This window comes from Acyrthosiphon pisum, chromosome A1 (assembly GCF_005508785.2).
Source record: "Acyrthosiphon pisum isolate AL4f chromosome A1, pea_aphid_22Mar2018_4r6ur, whole genome shotgun sequence".
NCBI classification, from domain to species: domain Eukaryota; kingdom Metazoa; phylum Arthropoda; class Insecta; order Hemiptera; family Aphididae; genus Acyrthosiphon; species Acyrthosiphon pisum.
The window spans coordinates 46,269,110-46,282,405 of record NC_042494.1 but is presented as its reverse complement, the minus strand read 5'-3'; the positions used below and the strand labels follow the sequence as shown (position 1 = coordinate 46,282,405).

The window sequence follows — 13,296 nt, the reverse complement described above, 5'->3', positions numbered from 1 at the left end:
AAAATATCAAAAAAATAGTGTAAAAAATAAAAACCTCGTTTTCTTTCATGTATGAATTCTTTTTTATTGCTCTATATTTATGTATATAGTATCACGTAGTCGTTGTTTGAGTTACTATCGGATATTCGGATGACAAAAAGTAAATACTGTAATAACAAGTTTCAGTTCCGTGGTCTAACACTGACTTATCTTATTTCATCTTAAAAATGGTACGATGCCAACAAAACAAATAATTCTATAACAATGTTGTTGCTATTCGATATTTCATTATAACAATAATAATTGTATAATACTTCTATTAAGTTCTGATATAAAATATCTGAATTGAATTCACATTGAGTTTTGAAAATATACCAAGGAAAAAATTCGATTAAAATGAATTACGTTATTGTATATTTATAGACTATAATATAGTTATGTTAATATTATATTACCTATGTTAAAGTGTTAAACGTTGTCAAATATCAAAACAATTTACAGTTTTAATATTCGTATTACGTATTAAGAGTATATCTTTAGGTAATATCGAGTATTTTAGTATTAGGTACCGTTTGGAATTTAAAAAAAGAATATTATTGTGTGTTTTTTAATTTAATATGTATTGCAGACAAAGATGTATATAACAAAAATAAATGTATGAAAAAACGTATACATTAGACTTCATCATATAAATTGCTGAGCATATTATATATTACAGCATTCCTAAAAATTATAAACAATTTTTCAGCTTAATTTTTTTTATAAAGCAACATGCTTATAAGATTTTTAATAAAACTAAATAAGAAATTTCGTTCATCAAAAGAGAAAACAAATATTTCATTATGTCATTATGACATTGAAGCATTTGTTATTATTTGATCGAACACTCATTATAATTATTATTGCATTTTTCTATTATAAAATATTTTGGTTTGCATCTCTAGTCTCAAGGGATTTTTAAATAATTTACCATAACCTCGTGAGAAGAAAGATAGCACATAAAATTACTTTTTATAAAAAAAAAAATAAGCAATTTATTTTATATTGGTTTTGCAAAAATATCGTTTATATTAAACCAAAATAACATGACTCAAAAATAATATAGATTTATAAAATATAATATAGGACGTGATGTATCGGAGATTGAGTTTGTACGTTTATTGGCACACGTGCAACAAAATATATAATATCAACAAAAACGGTTTTAGATAATACGGTTAATTGTTGTCGTTATTGAAATGTACCTCGTTACAGTAAAATAATAAATGTAGACAATTTTATCTATAATATGCTCGATCGATTATCTCAGACTAGGGGAAGGCCCGGCGTGGCTAGTATATCGTCGTCACGACTTTCTCAAAACAAAATCTTAAATCTAATAAATAACGATGTAGAAACGACTTCAATAATAATATAATAATATATTGTACAATAATATTATACAACGCGCACTATCGGCATTCGACAATCGCTACTACTGTCCCTGCTCTTTTTGCACCCGGCCAATATGCACTTTGAGCTGTTTCGACGCGTTTCGCATGGACAATTGGTTTCGGCAGCGGCGGCGTCGAATAAGGGACAAAAGCCAAAAGACGTATACACCCGTCGGAACGCGTTTGACGTTAAAATCGATACCATTACCGTTGGTCGTCTCGGGGGCCGTTCCCCGCGGAGTTCGGCCGGTCCGTCCGAAAACCGCTGACCGTGCCTGGAAAAAAATTAAACTCCCATAGGTCCTTTGCTGTAGGTTTGCCGCCCGAGATGACGACCGTAGAGTTTTTTTTTTTGTGTTTACGTTTCTCCACCCACCTGAGCACAACGATATTAAATAACACGAAAAACGCATAGACGTGGTGTGGCTATATTATTTATTTTTTTGATTGCCATCCTTCCGCCGCAAGACGCCGGCGCTCTGCATAGGCAAAACTACGACCACGGCCGTCGAGCGGCAACAATACAGAAATTATCGTACCAGTAAGGCGCACGGCCATGTTTGTCCGTCCATATACCTACTTTCGATTCGTCTACGAATTATATTTTCGTCCTACCTCTCCGACGACGAAGTTCGGTCTCTCAAAATATTGATTATATTCGATTCCATTAAGCATTTTAATATTATATCTAGTCAGTCTTGGCGATTTTCCCTCAGCTACGGCGTGCGACTGTGTATGTATAATAATATTAGATATTATAGTTATTACTCTGTTGTAACAATATATTATTATTGTTGTTGTTATTATAATATAATAGGAGTTTTACATCATTTTTATAGCCTTAACCTCGTGATGGAGAAAGAGTGACTGAGTGTATGATTGACTGGGGGGCGAAGGGGAGTGAGAGATCATTATAAAATACTTTTAAACTTTTCCCGCCTCGAATATTAGTTAAAAATAATAACAAACGTTTAAACTCGTGAATTATTAAATTTTATGAACGTGTTTTTTTCCTCAGAGGTACTTTGCTCACTTTCGCGAGAAAGTTTTTACCCGATCCCTGAGCGTAATGCTCTAATAAATGAAAATATTTAAATTTATACACGTCTTTTTTTTTAAAAAGTTTCAACACATTATACAGAGTTTAACAAGCATTTTCAAGGCATTACGAATAATTTCGGAAATTAATAATTAATTACAATAGTTGCTTGTTCTTGTCGTATATTAATATTATATATAGACGTAAAAATGAAACAATCGTATCGAATTCATCGCCTTCAGTGCATAACGTTCGTTCGACAATAGTAATAATGTAATAATCGCAATATTAATAATCATACATACCATGTAGATATACGTGCGCGAGATTATGTGTGGTGTGTGTGTTTTTGTTTCAGGGTAATTCCGAAGGATAAGTTAAAACTTTGTGCACAATATACTTACAATCTGGATAATAGTGTTGGCGTAAGACCACGATTAAAAAAATACATTTTGCACATTGGAATATGACCAAACTGAATTTTAGAAAATACTGTGATCGTGAAAAAAAATTAACGCAAGTGGAGCTTAAGTGTATGAGTAATCAATTTATTATTGTACTGTTTCTTGGAATTTACATTTTTATTTAATTTGTATTTTGTATTCGCTGATTTCATAAGTCAATATCATTGCCAAGCTCAAATCAGTTTAGTATACACCGATGTGGAAAGTGTATTTCATTAGTTAGGTAAGAAACTCCTAGCACTTATAAAAATTGTGGGTGGAAATAAGGGAGAGCCGGGGTTATCTCTGAAAATACTTATTCGAATTTTACGAATTTAACATCAGGGAATCTGTCTTGATTCTTTCATCGTCGTAGATTATATAATATTATAACATTATGACCAAACTCCAGTTCCCAGGAAATCTGAGTGATGAAATAGGAATACACAAGTGATATCATCTAGGTATCAAGTTTATAGCGAGACTTAAGACTACTAAATATTGTAAGATAAACCCCTTAAATGTTGAACTTACTGTTCGTATTTACAAGCAATTTACCACAATTTTTTTTTTTTCACAACTATTTTTACAATTTTGAGCAAAAATGTTCCATCAGTCATTCAAATATTACAGTATTTAATTATTTTTAAATTATCAATTTTCAAAAAAATCAATGTTCTTTTTTCTTTTTACTGTTGTAAAATAAAAACTGTTTATTATTAACTAATTGGTATTTGTGAGATATATTTAAATCGTTAACTGTTAATGGATTTTGAAGACAAACTTCAACTTTGGTTCTCACTCTAGGGATTGTTCATGGAATCGTAATTGAGCAGCAACAACTATTGGAACAGAAGTAGCAGCTTTACTAATTAAAATCCTGGTGCACACTTGAGTCATTTTTGCATCATCTTAATTTTTACAAAAATATCTCCTACTTGGATTTTAGCACCATTTTGCAGATGAGATGACAGAATTACTTAAGTATTGTACCTATATAATATTATAATATATATATATATATATATATATATATATATATTATATTAGTATGTATGTGAGTAGGTATGAAATTTATACTTAAATCTAATATTATTGAAAATCTTGCAATAAACTGAAGGTAAGAACTTAACTCTGTGATCCAACATTTTTATTTTTAATTGGTATGTGTTTTATATTTGTTTTGTTTTTTCCCGGCCAGAGTCTGTTACAGCCAGTATAATAATATATTGTATTGCATTTCCTTGCTTAATTGTTAAACGTACTGCAACAATCTTCGTCGATTCAAATATTGTTTAATCACGATTATAGTATTATACGGAACTAAATCATTATATTAATATTAACTCTATCGCAGCAATAATTATTTATTAACACCTGCAGTGGGTACCCCAAAGACCCTTTATCGTGTCTGTTACATTAGACACAGAACCGTGAGCACGCATACAATATTATAATATCTTATACATTGTGCAACAACGTGTATTATATATTATGTACGTGTCACGTGGTATAATACGTGTCGTTTAGAAGGAAAACGCTCTTAAAAATGTATTTTTCTCATTCCGTCGAGTCGAGCGTTCCGGTTTATTTTTTTATTCTCCTCGGATATTTATTTTACGAATGTATTTCATTTTCTCGCACGACGGCTCCGGAATTGTTTTCCACAGAATTTCAAATTATTCGACGCTGCCGCCGCCGTTGACGTATGCGCTCCGAAACCCGTCAACCGTAATACGAGCACGTCACGATGATAGGTTCCGTGTCGCGTCCCCGTTAAACTCTTTGGCTCCAGTTCCAGTAGTTGGCGCTTTATTGGCACTGCAGGGCCAAATGTCGATCAAAATTTCTTCATTCTTTTCCCTTACGTCCGTCGAACGGTTAAAGAGACTTCATTGATATACGTCGGAATAGTCATCGTGACGTGTGGTGAACGCACGGCAGGTCCCTTTTCGGTTGATACGAATTCGTATACGATTACATTGTTTTTTCAAAGCTCAAACGTCTTTTTTTTTATGTCAGACAGGTATTAAAATATCAATATAATAATTTATACAATATTTTCTTCGGACACTATAACTACGATGGTCTCTATACCAAATGAGCAGTAAAAAATCATGTTAAGTATTAAGTGACACTACGAGTTATTATAATCAAGGTGAATTCGAGGTTGCACGAGACAGTGGTGTGAAGATGACGATAACGACAGTAAAAGGAAAAATAATTTCAAAATAAATCGAATGGGATATCACTTATACTAAAATGTAACCTCGAATGAGATAAATCAATCAAAAATATATCGCCAGTGACTTGAGTTGATTTCTCGTGTTTGCGTATTGTTATTTGTGTATACTTAATTGTTGACAGAATTATTATATTGAGACGAATAATGCATTTTAAATAAAAATATTATGTGATACGCAAATTATTATGTAAGAGCCTATACATTTGATGCGATTTCCAACAATAAACTGTCCTTGTCTATATCGTGTTTTTATAAAAAAAAATAGTCTTTTAAACGGCTTTATGTTTCACTTATATTATATTATTGCAATTATCCTTGCCTAAATGTCAAAACTAATTGAGTAAAACAAAGTTTAAAGGGAAAAAAAACGAGTAGAGAAAATGGATTTCTTGAGTCCTGTGTTGAAATTTCAATCACCAATATGCATTTGTCAAAAAATATCTGATTACGCGAGCACTCCGTCCATAGTTTAGAAATATATTTCTTATAAACTGATAGGGGAATTGTTAGTTAAGCCCCCTACCCTCACACACACACACACACACACACACACACACACACACACACACACAGACAGTATCACTCTTTTGAATATTCTCTTAATTATAAGCCCCACAGATTCTGAAAATATTCCCGCCATGTCATGCTAATTTCATATTAACTATTGGTATAAAAACTCAGGTTTTGATATTGAAGGGGAAAGCTGGTGAAACATACCTTTTAAAACTACGGGTTCTACAAGCTTTACACCATAGACATGACTAAATAATATAGCACGTCGCTGTCAGTCAGTCACCAAACAGCGTTTTAACAAGTAAAACAAGTATAGTATACATTTTATAAAGTATAAACGATCGACTTAGTTCGTATTAATCGTATTTATATACGTTTATACGTACGTTGCATCGTTATATTTACGGCACCCGTTGGTACCCTTAAAAAGAACCTTATCCCAAGATAATGAAAACATTGATTGCATTTTCTTATTGTGGTAAATCTATCGTTGGATGGGAACCACCGCTGATTGCTGTAATGCTAACCTATTATTATAACGATATAATATCAGTGGCGTATATACATAACTTTTATATTATGGTGGTAGGAGCATCAATATAAAAAACCTAACCCATGTAAAAAAATAGTAGTATTAAAGTATTTATAATGGTACCCTAAAAAAATATAAAAGAAATATCATTAGTGTACGAAAAAAAAAACTTAGAAAAGACTCAAGCCCTCAAATTTAATCCCATATGCTTTTGTAGTCAAATTATAAGTTATAAAATACCATTGATTATAAATACTAGTCTTCATAATCAATGATAATACTATATCTTTGCCATTTTCAACTCTTCATCATTCATCGTGTGGATCCAAGATCGTCACACCCACCGATTACGTACTTTTCAAATTTTTAATTTTATAATGCATAGGTATAGGACATAGATATTTTAAACGCAATTTATAAGTTTTTGGTAATGAATGCATTTAAATTTTTTTATTTACAACATTAAAATCTGAACCCTAAGTATTACCTATCCAAAACTGAATGTATAAACAACTTTTATTTCTGTTTTTCTAGAAAATATATCTATGATATAGTGTTAATAAAACAAAGTCAATCAAATTAACATACCAAAAATACTTAGAAACACATTTATCAACATTTTACTGAAATAAAAACGAAAAATTCTTCTATATATAACACGTACTTGAATTAAATATAATATTAACATCAATTTTTAGATTGAGCAATTAATAAAACAACTTTCAAGTTACCGTAGGTATATAAAAAATAATTTAATAAATTATGATTTATAATTACTAAATTATCCACAGAGTCGCATTATACGTTTAAGTGATAGAAATTATAATCATAGTAAATTATTTGATACCATGAATAAAGCCAAGTCAAATAATTGCTTCTGGATAACGTTGATAAGTGTATATGCATTTTGGCATACGTCTATAGTATATACTGTGCAAACCCAGATTAAAAGCTACAGCCCAATTAAGCCTTTTACACGCTGTGCTACATATCATAAGTCATGACTATAAATCATTTTAGATTAAATCCTCCTAAACGAGATTACGTAAAACATCAACCACCATCTTTCATTTCAAACGATCTAAATAGCTTGTGATCCATTATTGAATCCACACCATTTGGTGAAACCGTACCGAATTGTTTCACGTAGAATGATTTTGAAGAGAATGTTATTTAGATAATCATTGAGTAAGTATAGTAAATGGAACAAGGTATACTGCGTTTGTGTCGTTCAACGATTTTGGACGGTTTTTTTTTTTTTATTATTGTTAATAGTACTACTTACAAATTTAGAAATATATTATAACTACGAACAAATTATTTTAATTCATATCTTTAGAACTATATAGGTAGGTACTTTGGTAGGTAGTTAAATTATCTACCAGATTAAATTATTGCCTACCAATAATTTTTCTAGTGAGTGGAGTACTTATAACTGTACACCTGTCAACTGATAATATTTTTATAATTTTTATCAAGTATAAATAAATTGGCATCATAGATAATATAAGAATGGATAGGACATAAGAACTTATCACACGGTCCCATATGAAACTGGTATAGGCATGTCTTATCAATTCTAATATTATCTATGATTGACATTCGGCACTATTATTTTGATATCTTACACTTTACAGTACCTATTCTATATTTCTTAAAATTTAACAAAATTGATAAGACAAATCAAATTTTAAAAAAATTATAGAAAACAAACATTATTTGATTTTAAGAAGTTTCAATTAATATAGAAAAAGTAAAAACTACTGAGATGTGTCAAAATTAATCTATCTTAAGAATCTATATATTAATTTTATCAAAATAAATATGTTATCTTTAAAATATCGGGATTTTTGGTAGCACTCTTATTTATACTCGATAGAGTGTCTAAAATAAATAAATAGCATAAGGGACACTAATTAAAATGAAAATCGAATAAGCAATTATTGATAGGTTTTATTTTTTAAGGTGGCCAGACCAAAGAAGAAGTAATAGAAACAAATGAAAGATTGAGAGCCGTAAGAATTCGTTTGGAAGAATCCTATGATACGGCTAAAAAGTCACTAATTACACTAATGACTAAGTATACAGAGAGTAAGTCAACACGAAATGTCTTCCAAAGGTATAATCTCCTGAAGGCTATGATTAAGGTAAGATATAATTATTAAGAAATAAAAAGTACTATTCTTACACTCTGTTATACAATATTATTTAAAATAATTATTATAATTAATTCTAAAAAGAAAAAAACATTCATATAAGCTATTGTTTTACTTCTATGATTAAATAAAAGAAAAAAATGTGTTATGAAAGATTACACAAAAGAAATTAATTATTAACATTTCAAACTAAGAAACTCCTCACTCTATAAATTAGTTTTTTTTTTTTATAGAATAGATAAACATGCATATTTTAATTTTTTTTCGTTAAAATTACAAATGATATTTGATTTTCTCACCCAAATAATTGATAGGTGACTATCAAATATCAATTATGATAATAGTCCATATATATGAACTTATTAATTTATTTATGAACTTACCATCGTTATATTTATTAAGATACATACCAAAATATTTACTAAAGGTTTTATATTCTTTTTAAATATAATATTTGAATATTGTATAAATTACATTTTATATTCACCTAATAAAATGGTAATGGTGAAATAATATACTATATTATTATATTTTTGTTACTATTATCATGAACCAATAATCAGCATTAATTCATGACACTAAAGTCGTTAGTTACATGTTCTGTAAAAAAAATGCATACTAATAGCGTCAGTTAAAAATAGCATATATGGTATCTACTATACATTTGTTCATTATTTGTGTTAGTTCAGAGTGGTATAGTGATGTTGACACGAAATAAATAATGTTATTTATTTCGTAATTGATTTTATTTAAAACGCCATAAAAAAAACTTTGACACCTTATATCTAAATATAGTATATATATAGTAATATACGCATTGTATAATATATTTATACGTCTCTACTTTCCTAATTTTATAAATGCGATCATATTATCGTATTTTTTCATTCCAACCGTACACGATCGCATAAGTATAAAACATTTTCGAGGTAAAATAATGGCCAAGAAATGACCTGAACACTACTGTAACCGACTACTTTTAGACGGAAAGTTTCGGCTACTTTTCAAAACTCCATTGTCTTTTGTCAAAAGTTATATCATTTATCACCGACCTTTCTTTTCGCCGTAATATTTTCTTTTCGCCAATATACCTGAACACTTGTTCTCAACTTGATGTCCGTCACAATATTATTATTGTTATTATCATTATCTATTATACGGTTGAATTCAATAAGCTCGGTTTATTAATATACCAACGAAATCCGTTTATTATAATATATACCGGACGTGAAAATTTTTTGTCCATTTTCAGGAAGTCATTCGGTTGGAAACACAATATTGGACGCTGGTAGAGATACCCAAACAAGAGAAACAAGAAACGGTACCGTCATTCGTGCTCAGGGCGTGTGGAATTGTGGAAAAATCTCAAAAGTCGGGTGAAGGTGTCAAGTCTACGGCTAAAATAGCTGAAGAGGATGAGAAGAAACGAGAACGTATTGATAGACTTTGTGGTAAGCGTATCCTAAATTCTTAATATTGTGACATTATATTATTATAATGTAAGTTTAATAATTAATTTCATCGCAAAAGAGTAAAATACTTCCTTGTTAAATAACAACATACGTGTAAAACGGAATAGTTGTAATATCTAATGCTATACCAACCTATATATTGTCTTAAAAAGTGAATACAATGAAACTTCCATACTACGAAGTCTCATATATAAATGTATATATTATTAAACCGTTACGATCAGAGAATCGATATGAGTATAGTGAGAATAGCATACTTAATATAGAATTGTGTTCTTATCACGTAGGTACCTACATAAGAAAATCAAAATTTAAAAATAAGTTATTATTCTTCTATATTTTACCTGAATTTATTTACTTATTAACTATTACTATTATTTTTGATCTATGTATTATATGTGTTTACTATTTGAGTAAATACAAAAAATTTTTTTTTAATTTCAGTAAATACAAATAGGTATACAAATTAGGCACCTAATTTTAAAAAAAATATTTTTCAAGTTATTTAAGTAGGTATGAAATTGGTCTTTTCATTCATTTTAAAGTAATTTATATATTACTTAACACTTAGTTGAAAAATTAACAACGAATTAGGTACGTTATACAATGTTCAGTAAAGTGAAATGTGTAAGTAATATTATTCTATTTTTTATTGTTAAGAAAATATTAAATTTTTATTCATAACTTTGATGTACATTGTTACTATTGAAGTACTTATTTATGTATTTTATCATTTACAAGGTAAAACAACAGAAATACATCCCTAAAAATATGTACGGATGACGTTTTTGTGTAATAACTGGCGTGAATATAAAAAGTTCAAACCAGAATATATATTATGTACTCGCAGAAAATGGTACCTATTTTTAAAATAATGATGTCGTGATAACATTTTCAAAACTTCCTTTTTGCGATATTTTACAAATGTAATAAAAAAAGTAAGAATATCAAACACCAGATTAAATCAGTGGTTTAAAACATATTTCATGAATGGTGTACGAAATATAGAATGTAATGTATAGGTACAAACGATAAATGAATATTTCGAATAATAATAGGTACCATAAAAGGTTCTTTTCAAACTAAGGTTAATCATATTGAACATCTAAAAAAACATTTTATTTGAAATACTTTTACCAGATCTTTATGAATGTACTCTATAATATCTTATATTAGTAAAATATTTTACAGTTTAGCTTCAACGAATCGTTACGTTGCCCGGCAGCTCCACCTGCAACTGTAAGGCCCGAAAAGGTTACGTTATATATAGTGCTATTAAAACTACTGCAACTAGAACTTTTGGATCTCATGTCAAAAATGTGTAATCTATTTTTCCCTCTTAATAAAAATAAGTTATCAAGCAAATGTCTTGTACTTAAAACCAAGCGTTTTTAGGCGTTTGTTTCCGTATATTACTGATTTATCGATACGCCAAAATCGCAATATATATGTTATTAACATTTTAAATTAAAAAACCACTGTTCATCTTATCGATCAATTGCTTGGATTCCAATCCTGACCCAGATTTAATACCAACAATATATTTTAGTTGGTGTTGTATTCATAATTTTTTTCCTATGTAAATAAATAGTTAATACCTAATTGATTAATACAATAATACTCAAGATGATATTATGCCAAACGTAGTGTATTTATGTATAGATTACAGATAGCATTCGATATGATTAATTATAAACAACAAACCCTTTTGCTATGATTTAGGTGGGCTCCTGAACAGAATAGAGGCGTGATGAAATATCGTTTCCTTGCAGGAGAACTCCCGCCTTATTATTGTGAAACGTTGAGATTGATTTTCTTCGTATTTTGGCAAAAAATCTGTATTATAGATATTATTTAAATTAAGGGGCGGGTAGAATGATTTTAATTTGTATAATAGGTCATCGTGCAATACTCTGTGGTATGCTTGGGTCACACCACGAAAAGAACCTGGGCAGTATTTGTTTCTTTCCAATAAGGATGAAAATATATGGTCCGTTATCCTATGAATGTGGTGAATTGTGGTAGGATTGAAAACCTAATTGGGTGTCCGGTATTATTAACTTTATCCAAGACAATCGCAGGAAGTAGTTTTAAAAGAGTTTCTCGAATGGTCTGCCACATGTTGATAGAAGGCTGATGAATATGAGTTGACTAAATGTTTTGGTTTTCCAGTATGGGTCACTTTTATGATAGAAATCTTCCATATTGGATTAATGTATGATTAAAAAAATATATGATAATCTTAGGCTTAGCATTAAACTAAATTTAAAAGAGAATGGATTGTGAGATGGATGTTTCAAAATGTTGTTAATTACTTAACCATATCCAAGGGATTTATTTATTTGTAGTTCATTTATTTAGTTTTTAATTTTTACATGCGTAATCAGGTTTAATGGTAGTGACATTGGGAGGGGGCTGTTTAGAAAGCTGCGTATCGTTTCTTATTATTCGGGGTTTGGACTAATGTCGCTATGGGGCCAAAAGATATCCGCAAGGTGATTGCCAAAATGACAAATTTTTCTTAATTAAATATTTCTAATAGGGTTGTATGCTTCCATTTCTTTGAGTGATATGTTTGGTTTCTCTCCATATGGAGCCATTGTTAGGGCATATCGATGTCATATTTGAAGAGTTATTTTTTTAGTTGGTTGTTAATTTATTGAATGTATGTTTCTTATTTTTATATCTTATTTGTTGATATATACATCTAGTAGCACTATACTTCTCACCTATTAAACGTTTAATAAAAGTGCAGGGGGTCCATATGCTGATATTTTTGTATTTTAGATAAGTTTTGTTGTTTTGTATCATAATATTATACAATCTTGGATCGTTGTTACAATCGTTGTTACAATAGCTGCGTTATCTAAGTTATCGTTTAATATCAAATAGTTAAGATATAAAGAAACCAAAGTGTTCTTTAGACTTTCATTATTAATTAATGTTGTCGACATGAAGACCTCTTATTTTCTAGTTGCAAAATTAATATTTAAGATACAACTATGTGTGGGTACTTGAGTATGTAATAAATTGTAACATTAATATAGTCATAGAAAATACTTTTAAGTCATATTGACAGTGTTGGGTAGCAACGTAACGCAAATTACAAATTACTGTAACGCAATTACTTTTTCAGTAACGCAGCAGTAATATCATTACATTTTACTTACAGTAACGCAATTGTAACGCAATTACTTTTTAAAAGTAATTTCTATGAAGTAACGCACTAATGCGTTATTTTCCACGTTACTTATTAAAATAATAGTTTTGAATGTAGTACAAAAATAAGCTAATAAGATATTCCAGAAAAATTAAAAATCAATTCTATTTACTTTTGATTCCGTTAATACGACAATATTATTAAACATTCCAGGAATTAATGTTATAACTTTCTTTATCAGAAGAAAAGAGTTCGACTTAAAAATAAAATTTAATTAAACGAATTATGATTTACGACTTATGAGTAGCCACCTACCGGCTATCA

At 29.4% G+C, this 13,296-nt stretch overlaps 1 protein-coding gene across 3 annotated transcripts in view; it reads left to right on the top strand.

Annotated features, from left to right (window-relative positions):
• LOC100161256 overlaps positions 1 to 13,296 on the top strand; it is a 172,387-nt gene that overhangs the window by 150,480 nt on the left and 8,611 nt on the right. For all 3 annotated transcript variants that reach the window (XM_029487163.1, XM_029487162.1, XM_029487161.1), the window contains exons 4-5: positions 8,150 to 8,331; positions 9,593 to 9,791. In XM_029487163.1, coding sequence (XP_029343023.1) covers positions 8,150 to 8,331; positions 9,593 to 9,791 — 381 coding nt within the window. The remainder of the gene's footprint in view (positions 1 to 8,149; positions 8,332 to 9,592; positions 9,792 to 13,296) is intronic.